At 36.6% G+C, this 20,322-nt stretch overlaps 1 protein-coding gene across 5 annotated transcripts in view; it reads right to left on the bottom strand.

Annotated features, from left to right (window-relative positions):
• The window catches only part of ANKIB1 (ankyrin repeat and IBR domain containing 1), a 98,256-nt gene that overhangs the window by 26,615 nt on the left and 51,319 nt on the right, over positions 1–20,322 (bottom strand). For 4 of the 5 annotated variants that reach the window (XM_075049155.1, XM_075049145.1, XM_075049173.1 and 1 more), the window contains 3 exons: positions 14,318–14,618; positions 8,420–8,602; positions 766–883 (listed from right to left, as the gene is read on the bottom strand). In XM_075049155.1, coding sequence (XP_074905256.1) covers positions 766–883; positions 8,420–8,602; positions 14,318–14,618 — 602 coding nt within the window. The remainder of the gene's footprint in view (positions 1–765; positions 884–8,419; positions 8,603–14,317; positions 14,619–20,322) is intronic. The other variant, XM_075049179.1, reaches the window with a different exon arrangement.

The raw sequence follows: 20,322 nt of genomic DNA, 5'->3' as shown, positions 1-20,322 counted from the left end.
TTGGCATACAGTAACAATGCAGATGCTTCAGTAAGCATAAGTTTTGAATCACTGAATTAAAGCCTAAAGCTTCCACTGAGTTTCAGAGATACTTTTGTTTGGAGCAAACACACTGAATTCAGTATATCGCCATTCTGACAACCCCAGTTTAAATTACACGACAAGAGCACTGACTGATTTCAGTGAAATTAAACTAGTTACAGATATACACATGGAAAAGTATACCCTGTATTAAAAGAGTAACTATAAAAATACTTCAAAGGACAAACACTCATATGCTTTAAACCCCAAGGCAATTTCCAGCCATTTATTACAATGGTCAGACTGCTTTTATTGCAACAATAAATAAATAAATAAATAAAATTTGATCCAGTTTTATATACAAATATAGAGTGGCAGAAAACCAACAGTCTGACAAAAATAGGTACAATCAATTTGACTTTTTTGACATATAAAACCATGGAAGTTCTACTTCTGTGTCCCTCACTAAAATAGGAAAGCTCTGTTTCTCCACACTGCTTAAGTTAAAATGTCTTCCATTGTAATTCCTAGTTTGAATCACTTTCCTATCAGCTTCCCTGTCTGCCTCAATGCTTTTTTGACATACTGCAGCTGTACTTCTCTCTGAATTATTGTGTGAACGGTTTCCTGGTCTTTGATTAACTGTTACTTCTCTTTTACTTGGAAATAAAAAGTAAACATACAACTGCAATTTTGATTTTGCTGAAAACAGTTTCTTTAGTAGTCTTTAAGGGTTTGGATTACCATGTGCCCGAAGTAGAGCTTCTGCAGTAAAGAGCGGGGCTTGGAGCATGTCAGCAGATTCCACGATCAGCATATCCTTAAGCCTTCGCAGGTCCTGAAGTCTTAGCCCCTCATATGGCTTTGAGAAGAAGAAAGACAATTTATGTCTAGCAGTATTTTCCATTAGTCTCTAATGCCATATTAAAATTAAAACATTCAAAGCACTGTTACTGATTATCATCTCAACTATGAGGTAATATGTGACAAAATTTAGTCATTGTGCAGACCAATGACCATGCAAAGCTTTATGGAAACGCTGTCATTCTGCAATATTCACAGTATGATCTTTGCACATTTCAAAATCTAAAAGACAGTATCTCTAGAGTCCTCCATTATAGTTGAAGGCCACGTTCAAATGATGAACTAGCCTAACACTGACTCTCTCTCTCTCTCAAAGAAAGCTAGATTTTCACAGAATCCAGCTGAATTTTGAAGTGATTAAACTTCAGACATTGTGGCATGGGTATGAGCACGCATGACTAGATTTGAACTAAGGATTTTAGGGGAGCGAGAGAAAGGACAGGTTAACATATGTTGCATATAGATTCTCTGACACTAACTTTATACATGAATTGAGACCCATTAACTTTGAATTGATCTGGAGGAGGATACATTGAGACATTAGATAGCAAGAAGGGATATGTCTGTGAACAGAATCAGGTACAAGTCTTTTCAGGCAATATCCATCCTCACAGAAGCGCGGCAGTCAGTCATGAATAGGAGAGATGAGACATGCTGTCAGAGGTTCAGAGAAACACAGAATGGTTGAGGTTGGAAGGGACCTGCGGATGTCATTTGGTCCAACCTTCCTCCTCAAGCAGGGTCACCTAAAGCCCGCTGCCCAGGACCATGTCCAGTCAGCTTTTGATTATCTCCAAGGCTGGGGACTTACTATACATGAAGATGTCAAAACTCTTTTTGAGAAACAATGCCCAACTCTGACAGCCCTACACAGTCAGAGCAGATCATCCAGCTGCCTTCCTCATCTGGAGCTCCATCCCCTTATTATAGCGTTAAAAAAAGGTCAAATTAGAAAGACAAGAAGGCAGTAATTTTAGGATTCTGAATTAGCTCCAACCAAGATACTAGATGCATACACATGTTTTGCAGACTCCTTTTTAAAACTAAGAAAGTAAGAACATGACAGCAAATAAGGTATTTGTTAAGTGTTGCACAGGGAAAATGCCCAAAAGGTAGAAAGAGAAAAACAAGTGGGAGGATATGTACAGAGTATGGATACAGAAAGGGCATGTAAAAAAATTCTTCTTAGATGCACTGGTTTTACTTATGTAAAGGATAGCTAACAAAAGATTGAAAGCATTTGACATAAAACTGGTTATGTGGTCAGGACTAATTAGGAACCTGGCTACCAAATGGCAATTGTCTTCACCAATTTGGAGAAGAAAGGACACAGGGCAGAAGCAATAACAGATAACCACAGTGAAGAACACGTATCATTATTATTTACTATCTATATTTTGATTATATATAGAGCATAGTCCAGGATTCTCCAGTGCTAGATAATATGCACACACATGCATGCATACATACATAGACACAAAGCAAAAGACTGGTTCTGTCCTCGGAAGTTTACAATCTAAGTGAAAGCCTACTGTGCGCATAACCCTTTGAGGGTCTTTGAAGGTTTGTCTTCTAACAAGCAGAAGGCAGAAGAGATGGGAGAATGGATACCCTGGGCTGCTACACGATTTTGTTCTTTTGAGACACCTACTTTTAAACATAACACACTTCCTATATTCTAGGTATCATAATAAACTCTATAAAATCCATCTAAAACCATAACTGACTCCCACAAGGACCTCTTCTGTTAGCTAGTCAGTAAAATAAACAGGAACTTCTGGATATTAAAAACTCTGTGATTGGCAAGAGTAATGGCGCCATGGCTCTGCATTGGGTCTTTGTCCTTTTGGAGAAAGCAAGAAATGCAGAAGAGAAATGGACTGTAAGTGTCCTGACCTTTATCTTGATTGCCCAAGTTTAGGGAGTTTCTGTATGTCCTTCCACTGCTGATCATGCATGACTCAGTAAAGGAGAATCTGAGCATTAATGGCTTGCACTGAAATGAGTCTGGGCCACTTGATTCATAGCATGCTGGAATTTGACTGACCTACTTAATTTCTTACAAAAGAAATCATTTATAAAAACATGTCAGAGAGACAGGGATACAAACAGCTGGGTGCCTGAATGATTATAATTGCACAAATATACTGCAAAAAAATGGAAGCAAAGAGTAAATCGTCTGAATCTGAACTGCATTTTGAATTGCAATTGTAAAACAAGTAGCTTTGTCAGCACAACAGTACTCAATTCTTGAAGACCACATATATCATAAAAAGAAATGTCTTTTCTGTTAAACTTGCAATACATATGCATGTTTTAGGACTTAGTATTTTATCCTGAAATGCAGATATGCTCAAAATTATATTTAACTGATTGGTTCTAGGTCAAACACTGGCAAGTATCTCCCTTGAGTAACACGCTATTATATTATCTCAGCTGGAGCATTCCATACAACCCAGCAGGGATTTTTGGATCCTGCGGTTTTTAAGAATCCTGATTTCATCTTTTTAAGTAATGAGGGAAGTATTTCTTAAGAATGTGTTTGAAACTTCAGACATTTGTTTCATAAAATAATATATAAGCCCACAGAAGAAGCTGAAAGAAAGAAAATTTTAGGCTGGCACTATTAAGTAGCTTAATCTGGAAATTCCAGAATGAAGGCTTTATACAATGAGAACCCTTAAAAATGTTAATGTGTACAAGACATAGTCTTTTAGAGACCTGTGAAAACACAGTCTTTAGTTATAAGGATGTATATCCTTTATGTAATATCATGGAGGTTTGTTTTTAACTACTTCCAACATTGATGACTTATCTCTGCACTGCCATACACTGTAAAGGACTTTGATTACAGCTTATGGTGCTCAGAGACCTCCTTTAATACTCATTTACGGAGGAGCTCTTTATTGATATTTGCTGTGAAAAAGGCATTGTTCAGTATTAGCATCACTTAACTATATAATGATTCTGGAATACACTATTTGGGTTACTACTTTAATGCACTGGTGAGCTTCTCACTACAAATATCAACACTTCTGTATTCTTAAGAGCCCTTCTTTTTAACTATTTTTTTCTCAATTTTTCATCAGTAATATTTAGATATCATAAATTATATAATTGTTTTTCTCCTAAAAGTACTTTTAATATGTAAGCTGATTATTTTAATAGTTCATTTCAAACTATTATTATTTTCTTCACTTTTAAAGTACCATTAAAAAAGACAAGGGCAAAGTAACTCTTTGCTACAGTGATGAGTATATAATTAAATGGTGTCAAATATACTCCATGCAAATATCCTCCTTTATGGGTGGATGGAGTTCTATAGTTAATGGAGTCATATATTTAAAAAATCATTTATACTCCATTTAACTCATTCAAGTATAAGTAAATGCACTATATGTATATAAATGTATATATATCTTAACTGCTTATAGTCCCCTCCTCTCTGTTCACTTTATAAACCATTCTCTATCTGTAGAGATAAAGTACCTTTTAATCACTTTAGATAACTCTTTGTATTTATGGTATGTGCATTATATATATTTATATGACATCAATTCTGGAACTGAAGTAAACCATTGCAATTACTACACACTCAATAAATCTGTGATACACTCACTAGCAGTGTATTTCTACAGTATTCAGTAGCACATATGTAAAATTAACTAAGAAATTACATACTTTGCTATTGCACAATGTATTTCACTGAGTCTGACTGAGAGCCAAAACTGTTCTGGATGATCTGCTCTGAAGTACTGCTTGTTCCCAGGTGTTTCTTATGTAAGTTTAAAGCATTGCATGATGTAATTGAAATGAAGGTGCATGTTATCTTCCAGGGATACATCACCAAGACAAATATGCTCCCATGCTAAATAAACAGCAAATTAAAAGACTGCAAATAAAACAACCAAAACCTATAAAAGCAGCTTAAAAAATAATCAGTCACAGTCATATTATTTAGTGTAACTTCAATTAGATGTCAAAGATAAATATAAACTTAGATGTTATATAACAGAGATATTTTTTTTGGAGATTGTTCATCAACCAAGTAAGAGAAAAGAATCAATACAAATAATGTAATCCAAAATACTCTCCTGGCTTGTCTTCTAATACCCTTTCCACCGCCCACACATCATAGATGGATCTTCTTTTGCTACAACTACCTACAGTGTTAAGAGAGTCACACTTTATACTCCATTCTTAAAATATTTAGCATTTCCATTTTATATCAGGAAATACAGATTATGTGTGTGTTGGTACATTGTTTTCAGCACTTTGTGGAAACACACTTAACAATTATGTTTGTGTTTCAAAACTATTAGGGCCTGTTTGCTACCCATCTTTAACTGCAGTCTCTAATTTGATCACTAAAAATGTTTGAAGTGTACTAAAACCAAAGTAAAATAGAACTGTTGCTTTAAAAATATGCTTCAGGGGGCACTGTAATAAAATGAGATTTTAAAAGGTTGGCTAACTGTATGACAGAAATGGATTTTATTCAGAAACCCTTGTGGAAGGAGTAAACTGAACTGCTGGAAAATGGACAGCTCTTTGCTGTTGGGCTCTCAAACTTGAAATATGGGTCTACTCAGCAATCTGTATTTCTTGACAGCTTGAGAGCCTCTGTAATCAAAGGTATGTATGTGCAAGTTATTTTTTTCACTATTACAAGTGTTTCAGTTCTAAACATGAGCACTGACATAATTCCCTGGTGATATTTCACTGTGAAGAACAACACAAACTGGTTCTCAACATCAGAAACAAAGCTTTGCTATTACTCTGAATACATACACTTAATTCAGTCACACTGCACAGAGCACTACAAAAATATTTTGCTCTCTATAAAAAAGAGGATTATTTTCTGCTGTAAACATGGTAGGTCTGGAAGGAGAGGTATTGGGTACTATGACTCCAGAAACTACTATGCATATCATAAACACTGGAGTTAAGCCCGTTTGGCTGTTTTGCCTGGGAAGAAATCCTATTCATCATTTTCAAATGTTTTATCTTTTTCTCTAACCTTCATTCAAGAGATGAAATGACTTTGAAAATGCATTTCTTGGTGTTCCAAAGTTTTTTAATTCTTTATGAATTATTTTTTTGTGTGTTTTGGAAGTATGTTAAAAGGCATCACTGAACAATTACAATCTAAATACCATGTTAAACAAGCATTTTGCACACTTGCTTGCCTCAGTGTTTAATACTTTTTAAAAATGAAATTGAGAGAAAAAAAAGTAGAGGACCATGTCTGAGGGGCAATTTTGGTGAAGGATATGTGTTCTGGGGAAGGCTTTTGGATCACTTCTTACGGCCCATTAAGATAACTGCTGGAGGCATCACCATAGCCAGTGGTTAAGTGCAGCTTTCACTGCCCATCCCAAACATTTGTCCAGAGACCTGGAGGATGAGGACATGAGGTCATTTGGATTGCAGTTCAGTGCTAGTCTTTCTAAGGCTTTTTTTTTTCCAACTGGTTTTGGCCACTCTGAGGGCTAAGACTGAAAAATGAACTTCCCCTGACTACATGCTCTTGGTATCTCTCTTGTGCTAGCACTTGTGCTGTTACAGTTACTCAAGAAGCTAGAGAACTTAACCCACTGAAAAGTTACAAAGAAAAGGGTGGGGGGATGAAGGGAGCACATGATAGCAGAATTGCTCTATGTGAAGTCCCAAGACCATCAACCGGTGTACCAAATACCAGGCTGACATTTTTCAGCTTGTGAATCTTTAGAACATGTGGGAAAGCTGCCCTGGCACGTCAGATGGCTCTAGGTCTGCAGGCCTGCCTGCATTTCGGTTCTCATGCTCAACAACTTTGCTAAAAACAAGTCAAATGAGGAACAGAACTGTATCTTTTAACAGTCTCAGTGAAGTGACCCCAAATTAACATAATTACTTTTTACTTGAGATGCTTGTAACTATCAAGTGTTTAAGCTGATTTTGCTCTGAGCATCTACCTTAAACAGTCACGAGACATTATTTTTCTCTTGCTGAAAAGCCTGTTCAGGTAGGTGGTTCTTGATTTGCCCCATCCATATTTGTAAGTTCACTATTTTCTTAGCTGTGCTGATGCATATGCCAACAAACCCATGGTATAAATATAATGATAAAAATTATTCAGGTTAAATAAAACAATTACATATTATCACTCTTTAAAACTTTCTTCTTTTAAGCCAAATCATTGCTATGGTCCAGTCCACAATATAACCATCCAAATAGTTCTACCTGTACAACCAAAGGAGTGGTAAACTGCAATTGTGGCAAGAAACTGCAGCAGTCTTTCAAATTGGCTTTGTCAACAGAGAAAATGTAATTTCAAACTACATTCTTACAACAATTTGGGTGTCTCTATATGGGAATAATCAGAGAAACTGAGTTAATTACATTTGCTATTTCAATGTACAATTCAAGTATATTAAACCTTATCTCAAAACCTCTCATCTAGGAATAAACAATCTAATTAAGCCTGTTTATATTGCATTTATACAAGAAAATCAGAAAATTAATTGAACAGTACAAAGACTTTCTTACATTCAAATAAAGGTGACCATGCGTGGCATTTTTCAGGGAAACAGTTGATGTGATCTAAGCCTACTCATGTCTAAATCTGAATGAATTTTCTTTTAAGTGTCATTAGGTCTTAAGTGGGCTAAGCTAGTAAAAGGCGAGGCCATGCTACTTTTGAAGGGAGTAGCCATACAGAAATCCATTGTCCTTTAATTTACACAGAATTACTTTGTAATATTTAGTGAATCATACAATTTATCTATGTATTCTTATTTAGAATTTTAGTTAATTAAAATCTGATAACGGATGGGGGAGGGTACTTCTGCTCAGAATCTTTTTGGTTATATTATCCTTATCAAATCACAGTCTTCTGTAAGGCATACCAGAATTCAAACAAATTTGTGTCAGTGAATTGTCTCTCTCTTTCAAAAATTGACTTCAGAATAACACCACCTGTTATTACCTGGTTTTCAAACAACTTCTGGTATGGAGTAGCTTAGGACATCATGTTATAAAACAAGAAAGTAAATGCACTGTTTTGAAATCCTGCACTACTCAGCTGTTTTTTGGTGACATTCAACCCAGTCTCAGTCTAGGAAGATCCACCAGAACATTTTCTCTATTCATTTTCCCATAGATTTTTCTCCTTTTCAGAATTTCTCCTGCCCTCATTTTCAGACAGAAAGGCATCTTAAGAAATAAAAATATGTAAAAAATGTTTTAGAGAAACTGTTTCCCAGCTTACTGGCCTCACTGTATTCTCTCCAGCCTCACAGCCTGCAACACTTTCAAGACAGTCCACGTAATTAAGTACATGAATAAAACTTCTCTTTAGTTTTGACAATGTGTTTGTTATGTTCTCCGAGCTTAACTTGAAAGCTATAAAGCGCTGGGTTAAAATCAAATGGTTTACAAATACACAGTAGAAAGTATAGTACCTACAGAAATACTTTGCAGAATTTTTCCACAATGTAACTCCTATAAATATAAATGTGTAAAATACCCCAAATTTAAAGTATCCTCTGACCTCTTTTTTGTCTAAAGCAGCATATTCAGCTTCAATGCTTTCAGCTTCAGGATCACGTGAAAATACCATTCGAGATTCCAGGTTGAGAGCCAGCTCTTTGTGGTGTTGTTTCTCTGCACAGTCACATGGGGTATCTTTATTTTCATTTTCTGCAAACAAATCTCCACCATGTTTTACTAGAAGCTGAAAAGTAAAATGGCAAATTAAACAGTTACTAATTACCAACTTTAATAATACCCTGAAGAAAAGATCTGTTAGTTAAGAAGAGAACAAAAAAAATATGAACAAGGAAAACAGAAAGAAGAGACAAATATAATAGCAATGGTCTTCAGGAAACAAAGATTCTCTATTGCTATTAAAAAAAATACTGCTTGATTTCAGACATAATTATACCTATACCCACCATAATTCCATGGAACCACAAAATCTCAGAAATATGTTACAAGGCAATGCTGTACAATATGTTGCTGTTAGGTATAGGGGTCGGCGTTCGGAAGATCTCGCATTGTCACGGAAAGTTAGAGGGTTAGTCGCAGCCTTGTGATGTACCTGTAACCCCACCTGCCCTTGTTAGTATAAAAGGAATTAACTGCGCAATAAAAGGCGGAAGTTGGCGCTCACACTGCGTGTGTTATCTGTCTCTTTCCCTGGTCCGGGCCGACCAGTGATCTAAGCGTGGCACCTTGATATGTAGCGAATGCTACAGTTAGGTTTTAAACACTAAAATTCTCCTCTACTGATATGGTCAGTGCTCCATAGAAAATGAGGGGCTTGAGGTCCTCAACCAACCGGCAAGATGGAGCTAGAAACACCTTTAAGTATTCTTTATATATGGGTGTAACTCCACCATTCTTCCCAGCACTGGTACACTGCTGGTGACAGAAAATGGGAGATTCCTTGGGTAGGAGGGAAGATTGGTACCAGTTCACAGGTTGCACGTAATACTGCTGGTAGCGCTACCTTATTTTTGAGGACATGAGAAAAGTGAAATAAAATAATTTTAATTCTAGAAATTCTAATACGGTCTAGTACTGTGCCATTTCACCCACCTTGTCTCTTGCCAGTAACCACCCAGAAATGCAGTCTCTAGGTAATGAACACTAATTGTGCTGCTCCCATTACCTTGCCAACCTTGCCGCCTGCTATAAACGGGTCTGATATAAGCAAGGACAACAAATGCCACAGATTTTAAAGGCCAACAGTGGACCATTTTGCTGATTTATTAGGACATCTTTATAACATGTGCTGAACTTCTAATGACAGGAAGTCAGGACAATCATTCACTGCTAAAATGATTCATCTTATTTCTAAATAAAACTAAAATCCATAAACATTATCTTGCCTTCAGACCATGATGGCTGTAACAACACTACCCTGTATTTTTAGCCAGAATATTTCAAAACTCAGCTTTTAATTTTTATACTTCTAAAATAATAAAATTTCCCCAAAAATGATCTGTTCTCCACATAAACCTTTTAGATCATGATCACTCACTTCCTACTTTTCTCGTCAACAGATTGTATCTCCTTCACCTGTCACTGTAAAATACAGAATGTATTTTACAAACCTGGAATAATTCTTGTAGATTCTTTGGAAACTTTTCGCACATTCTCTAAAATAAAAACAAACGCAAACCCCAAAACACCACAAACCAGTGTAATAACAAGATTCAGTTGAGAAGAAATTAGTGTGATTAAGTATGACACCATATTTTATCTTCATAGCAGTGCATCAGGCAGAAATAAAAGATAATACTGGGATAATTATCAAGACAGCCAGCCTACAGTTACCTTGTTCCATCTAAACTTCTTAACATTGCCAAAACTTCGTTAACTTGAGTTTCACATTCTGTCTGTACATTTTAAACAGAAATTTAAGCAACTAAGACACCTTCTGAGGAAGAAAACAATAAACATACTTGAAAGAACACTCCATAGACCTATGCAGCTCAAAATCTAATCTGCAAGATGAGGAATACGCAAATCAACAAGTTTTTAATAATGAAGCCATATTTCTCTGGAAGCACTGTTAAAAAGGCTTGTGTCTCTTAGGTAATTAAAAGGAAAATAATAATTTAAACAATCACATTAATATTTTAAACAATGGTAAAAATGCCATTTAATATGCCAAATATGCTGTGATAGAGTGGAATATATCTGCATAAAATCAAACCTATTCAGCATGAAAGTTAAGTCTTTTTTCCTATTCAGTATTTTAAGGTAAGCACATTAACTTTGCCCAAACTACCTTTAGCAATGGATTCCACACAGCTGTTCTGCTTAGAGAAGAAATTTAACACATGTGAATGGAGTAGTATCAAGACTGTACATTTGACTATCAACTCTGAACAAATCAACTAGTAGGTGGTTAATGCACAAGGGACTATGTTTGGTTTTTCCTTTCCTTATGTGGGTGTGGTGAGGACAGGGGAAGATACAAGGCCAGGGTTTTCCTGAAAAGTTATGGAAAAAGGAGACAATTAAAGAGGAATGTTGCTCTGAAGTGAGAGTAACCACCATAAAACTAGGCAAAAGGCACTCCTGGGGTTCTAAGTAACCTTCAGTTTACTAGAGAGGGAAGACCACTTCAGGATTAGGCAATTCAGTTTTTTATCTCTTCTTGTTTTGTTAAGAATGTGAATCCTCAAATACTTCTAGGAACAAAGAGATCATTGTTAAATTCCTTCACCAAGCTCTGTTTCAGGCTTTTCATAATGTAGCATTCCTGTTCATAATCCCATTCCTGTTGAAGGAGTTACAAGGACTACAGACTATACTGGAGGACTTATGATATCTCAGATACTAATCGATCTTCTTGGGGAAGGCTAGATAGAACAACTGTGACTGAAAATACCTGTAGCCAGAACTTATCAAGCAGCTGGATCAAACAAGTGGCACTAAAAAACAGAACAAGAGAAAAGTACACAGTCCTTTGCAATTAGTATTTTCGTTTATCAAATCTAAAAAGAATTAAAAGTTGACAATGAAGATAAAAGTGGTATTAACATAGACCTAGGAGACAGCCTGATATTTGTTTACAAATCAATCACATCAAAGGCTCTAAATCAATCATATAACTATACAAATAAAAAAAAGATTAATTCCAGTTGACAGGAAGAGCCAGGCAATACCTGTATGTCATTCAGTTACTGTGTGCATAATTAGCTGGGTCTGAGTATAATTCAGCTAGCAAAGACTGCACAGTGACTTGCCTCCCTGGTGAAAATCAGTTAAGTGTGTAAATAATTTCTAGGGACATGTTGAAGACAAACTGCTAGCATGGAGCTTGTGGAGCTCTAACAATATGGGGCAGAGAACAGAGAAGGTACAGGGGCAAGATTCAGTCTGTGATACTGGAGGTTAAATATCAGCATCTACTCTTAACTCCTCTCAGTACTGAGCAGAGGACCAGAGAGACAGAGGCTTAAGTTAGAGCACAGAAAATGGCATAAGGAAGCTGAGTTTCCATTCATTAGAAGCTCAGAAAACTAGGAAGGATGATCTTTATACTAACAGAATGAAAGAAGTGTTGGCTATTGGAACTAAAAAGACACTATCTGAGATTTTAGAGGGGACTAATGAAAAACCAGAAGATAAAGAAGAGCATCCAGTTCAAGATGATGCACAGCTAAGGCTGAGGAATTGAAATGACAAATTTTAAATGAGAATTTTCAGACAATATCTGGAAACTTGACAGAATACAATCAGTGTTACAAATTAATACCACAGAACATATTATGTGAGAATCACTAAGAAGTTCATAGTATTGGAAGGGTGGCAGTATTTACCTTTTTTTAAAAAAAACAAACCCACAGATAAATAAAATAACTCTATCAACAAATACCAGAGAATCCCAGTGCAATACAATTCTGGACTTAAAAAAAGAATCGTGACCACTGACCAAAACTGTAACGATAAAAGTGACATGCTGACCAAGAACAGAAATGTTGCAGGGGCAGAAACCAGAAAAAAAAAAAAAAAGGGAACTTCAATCACTCCATCTCCCAAGCATATTGAGCAAATTCTATGCTAATACATGATGCTTAAATTAAAATTTCAGACTACATAAGTGGCTGAATAATAGACAAAATAGTTAGCTAACGCATGAGAGGAGAAGCAACTCCTGACTCTGTCCAAAGCAGTCTACAAGACCTAATTCAAAACGTTACCATCAAAGACTCAATAACAATTCCCAAAATGTACTTGGATTCCCCATTCTTGCAGAAGAAGAACAAAGACAAAAAATTCATTGCCTACTTTCAAAAAGTGGTACTAAATAAAAGCATGGAATAAAATTCCAGAAACATCAGAAGAATTTGTGAAGCAAGAACAACGGGACAGAATCGTATGGGAAATAAGAAGCTGAAGTTGTCTCCAGATGAAGAATACATAAAGAACAAAGTCTGGAAAAGATAAATGTAAAATCACAATAAAGAAGGTTCTGAATGTTTTTTTGAGCAGTATGCCACATGCATTAACAACTCGGAATAAGTAATTTTAAAATACCACACGGTAAATCTGTCAATGTGTTTGTAAAGTCGGTTGCTGGACAAAGTGCAAAAGCAATCTCAAATAACATAAAGCAGAAAAGTGGTATGAATTGTTGGAGTCCAGATTCAATGTGGATGTACCACACATGCCTTATGAAGGACACAAAAGAAAGTCTGTTTCAAATTGAAGTCTTAGCACAAGAGGTTCTAGAACTACCAATAAACCAAATACTAATATAAATTACTTAAATTGGTACTTATTCATGAGTCCTAATGGAACTCAAATATGAAATTTCTGAACTATTTATTACAATATGCAACTTATTGTTTAAATCTGTCATGGCACAAGATTAGAAGGTGGTAAAAGTAACACCAATACTAAGAGAAAATCAGGAAAGTACAGGGAGAGCATCATTTTTTGCTGCAGAGAGATCACCAGTGAGGTCCCACAGGTGCTGGGACCTAACTGTTTAAACTATGCAGAAGTTATCTAGAAAAGCAGGTGAATAATCAGGTTATAAACTTTGCTGATGATACTAGGTTAATGAGTGTAGTCTGAATAAACATGAAGTTATACACAGAAGAAAAATAACCTAAATTATACATATAAATGCTGAACTCTGAATTAATCATTACGATTCAAAACACAAATCTTGATGTTACAATAGACAGACTTATGAAAATGTTAACTGTGTTTGAAAATGTTAGATGTTTGTTCTTGTGTTCTTTAAATTAAATTACCAGTACAATTAAATAATAGTCCTCGTTACTTGGTATAGTTTTAAAAATAAATTTGATGGGAGACCTTCAAAGTCATTATAATTCCCCATTACTCATTACTATCCACTACTTTCACAAACATTAAAGTAATTTTTAATCTGTGAAAAGGTAATTATATTTAAGTATGTCAGCACATATGTCTGGCATCCTCTAAAAAAGCTGGGCACTGTAAATTAAAGATATCAAACCTGTTCTTGAAACATGGACAGCATTTCCCATTCTCAGCTACAGAGCAGAATAAAAAGAGCTCTTATTTTCTCTCAGGCAATTATTTCACTTCTCTTTACACATATAGGTATGCCTATGCCTACCTTTAAAGCTTTTTCTCCAGTGTTACAGTCTGCTAATTATATCCAATTTTTATAAGCCCACACAAGTCTTTTTCGCGCTGCGTAGTTTATGTCATGAAGTTAATGTATACGCAATCCAGTTTTTTCATTGTTCTCTACAGACAGTGTAAGTTTTGGGTTGTTTATCTTTGTAATTTTTCCAATTAATTAAAAATAGAATTAAAAAGTTAATTCAATATATATATCAGACTTTTTTTCCCCAAAACAGCTTTGTGAACAACTGTACATGTCATTTACTAATAGCAGTATACGGACTTGTAATTATATATGAACTTTTACCTCGACACAGGTTTTCATCCCTGAGGCAGCAGCATAGTGCAAAGGTGTATTTTTTTTGTTATCAACAGCATCAATGGCTGCTCGTTCATATTGTCCTTCATCCAGCTTTGCTCCCTTCCACTTCAGGATCATTTGCAGACAATCTGCTCTTCTGCAGTCATCTTCTGAGGGTCGTGTCAGGCGAGGATGAAGAGCTCCTTCCGAGATCATGATCTGAGGTCCCATACAGAGCAAGTGCATAGATGTCTCATTGTGCACATTCCGTTTATTTGGGTTACCATCTCTAACAAAAAGGAAAGTTCTGCGGGCGGTGGAGGGGAATAGAAGAAAAAAAATTAGCACACAATTCCATTAATTTCCTTGAAGTGGGGTCTATTATGACAGCTTTCTTCTTGCCAAGATTTTTATTAGCCATGTTAGTGATAAACACTCTTAATAGATAATTACTACTGGACAGTTCTCATTTCTCTTAGGAGTGAAAAGCCAAGATCTGGATGAATTACTGAAATATCATTAAGCTCCATATATAATTACTTTGTCAGTGTGTGACATAAATTTTAGTTGGCAAAGTTTATTCTACAATTCTGTGTTGCATTGCAATAAATGTTATTAAGTCACAAGATTGATGAAATAGATACTTCCTTTCTTCTACTCTATGTCCTGAATAGCAGTGCATTTGGTAGTTTGCAAATAGATAATGCCAGAGCAATTTCCCCAAAATTAATTCTCCTTTCCTGTATCTTTAGTCGGATGTCAATGCAGTACTTACTACTTCTTGAAAATATATGAAATACTTTTCCTGCCAGCACTGCATGCATTGAGGAAAGACTCTGATTTCTCACTCTAGAACATATGGAAATGCCATGTAATGCAAACCCTCACCTATGCAGATAACAGAGGCTGGCAAGAATTTAAGACTTCTCCTGAATGCTTTAGAGGCAGTTCAAAGTGGACAATAAACTATACCGGCAAAAAGGGTCAGCTTAGGAATGAAAGGGAAATAGCAGACTGATTCCTGGAATCACAACTCTGAATCCTGACAGCTTCTGAGACAATGCAGCTCTCTGCTGCTTCTTGCCAGGAAGGAATTATAGAAGTTACAAACCAATTCTGAAATGGAAGAACTGAGACATATCATACAAGTCCTGTGAATCCAAACTTGCTTTAGCCTTTTGAGGTATACTAAAATACAAATTTTTTTCTTAAGGGAGAGTGAATGGTAGGAAATGGCAGAGAAGAAAGACCATCCCTTTGTAGGGCTGGGGTCAGAGACAGCAACGGTGAAAGAACTCTGTGCGAAGGTAGGAAGGACAGCTCCCGGAGAGGTAATACCAGGCTAAATCAGAAGCATGGCACATACGTTCAAGAAATCACTGCAGAAACACTTGCACTGTTCCCATGAGCTCCCTCACATAAAACCAGCAGAAGTCACTGTTCATCTCCTCACCAGGCTGTTCCCTGACTCCGAACAGTTTGCAACTCTGAAAAACGCAGTTATTCTGGAATCCTCATTAAGTCAATACAGGGGACCACTTCCACCCTCCCTGCCCTCACCCCTAAGACTCATTAAAAACAGTTTCAATCACTTCACTTTAAAACAGGCAGCTCAGCCACCTGAAGGCAGGCACTACCTAAATACAAAATCAGACCATATTGCTCTTGGTGAACAGAGGAGAGCAGAAGAATTTGGTAACCAAACTGACAAAAGAAAACATTATTTATCTCAGTTATTGCCTTATGCTATGGTTACAAGACTAAATGCCACCTCCTCTTTCTGTTGTCCCTGAATATATCCCACCAGGCGCTACACAGTATTCTCTCTCTCAGGGTTCTCCCATGCTTTGTTCAGGACAAAGAATAATCCTGAAACTTTTTTATTAATAAAGGAAGAGGCTACACAGGGTGGATGTGGAATGTCCCTTTCAGAAATTATTGAAAACAGACTGGACAAGTACTTCAGCAGAAAAAATTAGGCACAGCTGATCTGGTCTTGCAATGGAAAGATGTCTTGATGATAATAACTGTTTGGTCAGCTGGATTTCTGTCCTTTCTTCCCTCTGAAAATTGCTGAACAGTTTGAGTTCAAAATGAAACTTACTACTAAAATAGTGTTGTTTTAAATAAGTGGTAACAAAGTATTCAGAGGAAAAGACAAAAACAAAACAGTCTCCTCTATGTTGTCCTATTTTGGCAGCAAAAATGTTCCTTAGAGAAATCTCTCTTTTATTCCATGATAGCTGACTTGATAGATACGTTTGTTAGGAAATAAGAATATGCCAAACTTGAGATTAAAGATGTTGCCAAAAAAGTGATAGCACATCTTGATTGCTTGGTTTGTTTTGTTTTCAGAGGAAAGGGATTTAGCAACACAGGCAAAATGCTTCACAGCCAATTACATGAACTGACAGGACAAACCACTATCAAACACTATCCAAAATGAATTTCCTTGTTTGAATTAGCTTTACATAGAGACAGAAAGAAAGGAGGGGAAGGAAGATAGGAAAGAACAGAGAGACAGAAGGAGGGAAAGGAGAGGGAAAGGAGAGGGAGGGATGGAGGAAGGGAGGAGGAAGGAAGGAAGGAAGGGGGAAGGAAGGGGGAAGGAAGGGCAGGAGATGGGAGGGCAGGAGGGAGGGAGAGGGAAGGGAAGGGAAAGGAGGGGCGGGGCAGGGCAGGGCAGGGCAGGGAGGAGAAAAAGATAACTCACTGGGGAACAGGGAGATGAATTCTATAGAGGCACTTAGATATGAGAATGCTAGATGCCTTAGGTATGAGGTTTTGCAGGTACCCACTGCAAAACCTGGATATAGAAAATACAAGGCTAAATCTAAGTAATTTTGGTCTCTGAGAGATGTAACTTTGGTTTGGAGACTCACTAAAACCTGAGTTTCTCTACTTCCGCAATAAAATCTGTTTTATGATACATCAGTATCTTTTCTTCTGTTAACTCCCTTTCACAATTTCGTTTGTTATATTTCTACTTCAAGTAAAGATCACCCCCAGCTTAGCCTTCAATGCATTTGTAAACTGCAGTATGAACAGAAAAATGTAAAATTGCTCATTTTTCAGTTCTGAGAATAAACACAGGGTTTTAAAATTTTATTTTACTATTCCCTCTTCCCCCTACCCATGGCATTTACTATCCATATGCCTCCTAATATTCCATCCCAAAACTCTTGCATCTTCCTTAAGAAAAAAAAAAAAAAAAAAAAAGATCACAGCACTGGGAAGAAAGAGGCAGCGGCTAAAGATTGTAAAAGACTTCATGTGTGGCTCCTTCAAGTCAGTAGGCCTAACTATTTTTACCTGATGTCTGTAATATGAAGTTTGTGAAGCTAGCAGACATCTGTTACCTTCAAATTCGCTGTGGAATAAGTAGAGAATAAAGGGTGATAAAGAAGGGGCCAGATCCCTTCTGCAACCACTACAGGGGACTGCGGTATGGTAGCAAAAGTACCTGGTGTTTCAAATGCAGAAGCATTCAGTAGGAATCCCTGAGAACACACAACTGAGCAAGTATTGAGATTAAAGGCTTCAACTGGCACAAAGGCATAGCACCAAGCTCGTGGTATGAAGCTAAAAGAAACAATTCAGTATTGCAAAGAGGGCAGACTTTGTCTTTCACATCAAGTGCCTGAACTCTTACTTCAGAGTTTGCACTTAGACTATATAACATGCTGGATGGCCGCACTAATTAGACCTGCATATTTTGAATGTCAGGAGAGTCCTTTGGGTATTTGTTAACCAAATCTTTTCCTCCCACTCCGAGTTGCTTTATATTCAACGTACTGATTCCTGCTACTTCTCTAATTAAAAGTAAAATGTTACTTTAAAATTCAGTGAAGAACTGTCTGTGGTTTCTGTATGACGCTGAACCAGGGCCTGAATTTTTTAAATTGCAAGAGGACCTTCATTGTCTCCTCCCAAACCAGATGAAGTTTCTCTAGTATCTTTAGCTATCTAATCATTACCTTCTAGGCTTGATAATATTATAATGTACATTTCTGCTTTCAATATTTAGCTCTTTATCATCACTAGAATTCTATGCTGTGGTATTTTAAAGCATGTGATTCACTCCTGAATCAGGTTACAGTGCATCTGATTTCAGAACAGCACAATGTTTGTGTGGTGACCTGTGAAAGTCATAAATCAGACACTTTTTCTTAAAAACAGCATTTTACACACAAACAAAAATATTCATAACCCCTGCTAACATAATAGCAAGGTTAACTAAATAATATCAATTAAAGAGACCATCCTGCTTATATTCATCTCCCTTCATTTTTTTAAAAACCTTACTATATTTCTCCCAACAACTCTGCTGAAATTCTCTTTAATAATCCCAAGCTATGGGGATTTCATCCCTATCTGACTGACTATAAGCTGTAACCTATAAGTTTTCCATTACTAAGATTTATGTCAATTATAGAAGAACCTTTGTAGAAGGCACAAATGCTAAGTGGATACAAATGCTCTCCTATAGCTCAAGGTAGATATTACACCTTATCCTCAATAGTTCAGTGATGAGATGGTTCTGCCCTAGGCTGAAACTCTGTGCATAGAAGTAGAATTTGAAGGCTGTCAAACCAGTACCCCTTTTTAAACCCAAAATTCCTCTCTAAAGGGTTAAACAATAGTTTAAAAGGTAGCTTTAATAGTGAGTAACTATTAGTATAAATTTTTTCCACCATAAAATTAAGGTCTTGGGGAAAAAAACAATAAAACTCTTGTTTTAAGAAGTTATGTATATCCTAATCTAAAATGAGAAGGGCTTATATCCTGCCTGCTTGCAGATTCTCTGTTCCTAAACAAATAGAAAGGCACTTTCCTGTATTAACCAGATGATGAAAAGCTCTAGGATGGATTTAAATCTTTTAAAGTGTCATTGCTCTGTTTTAGTCTTGCTCCATAGCACAAAGAATATCCCTACTCAAATAAGTCTAACAGCATGGTAGATTTTCAACCCCTGCAGCAAGAAGTATCAGCAGATTATTTTTTTTCCAAGAGAGAAATCCAAAAAACCTCCCTAGAAGCCTACTCCCTTGCCTAAGCTCAACATTTGCCCTTCTGTCCAAGTTATCTGCTAAAAAATTGTCCAACCATCTCTAAATATGTTGAAAACTTCAGTAAGAATAATCTGCAAATTTTCGAGAACTATTTTGCGCCATTTGTAAAAAACACTGGTGGGCTTGGGGAAAAATTAGGTTTGATTACTTGTTTTCCTTGCTTGTCACTCAACTTCTATGTCTCATAAATGGGTATGATAAACACCAGAGCTGCCAAAGGCAGCCAGGACCTCACTCTGGGCACATAAATGGGCTTCAAAGTGCCACATTATTCCCCCTTTTTCTCTCCTTAATCTCCTGATTAAGTGTAAGGGGAAGTCAAGCCAATGCTGAAAAGCCCTGCTGAACCCATGACTTAAAGTTCAGAGAAGATGACTAGTGTCCAAAAAAGGGTAAATTAATACATTTTACATCCACAAATTCATTATTCATCAGGGCTCCATTTTTACCAGTGGTATTTGGTGTGTAAGACTTTCACAGAGCACAGCTACAGACCCCTGCAATTTGGCTCACAACTTCAGAGGTACAAGAAGCTAAATTTTGCCTGGAAATGTACTGATAGAGTGAAAATATGCATTGCCTATGGGAAATACCACTTAACCACAAGGCAGCCAAGCTTTACTCTAGTTGCAGTTTCCAGATTTTGCTTCAAGCTGTAGCTCTTTGCAGAATCCAAACTTGAGGTGACAAAAACATCAAAAAAGTGTTGAAAATAGTGACAAGAAAGAAAGGGCTGTAACATTCAACCTACTATCTGTATTTGCAGAAAAGCAGCGAGAGACTCAAGATCACAAGGCTGTGAACTTGAATAATAAACAACTGGCACATTCCCTCACACTGGAAAACTAACACCACAACCATTTCTTCAGGTTTTAATAAAACCTTTCATATTTGGGGCATGAAAACAACCACATTTACAGTCTCTTTCTCTCTCTCAAC

Source organism: Buteo buteo, chromosome 2 (genome assembly GCF_964188355.1).
Source record: "Buteo buteo chromosome 2, bButBut1.hap1.1, whole genome shotgun sequence".
NCBI classification, from domain to species: Eukaryota; Metazoa; Chordata; class Aves; order Accipitriformes; family Accipitridae; genus Buteo; species Buteo buteo.
This window is presented reverse-complemented; position numbering and strand designations above follow the sequence as displayed.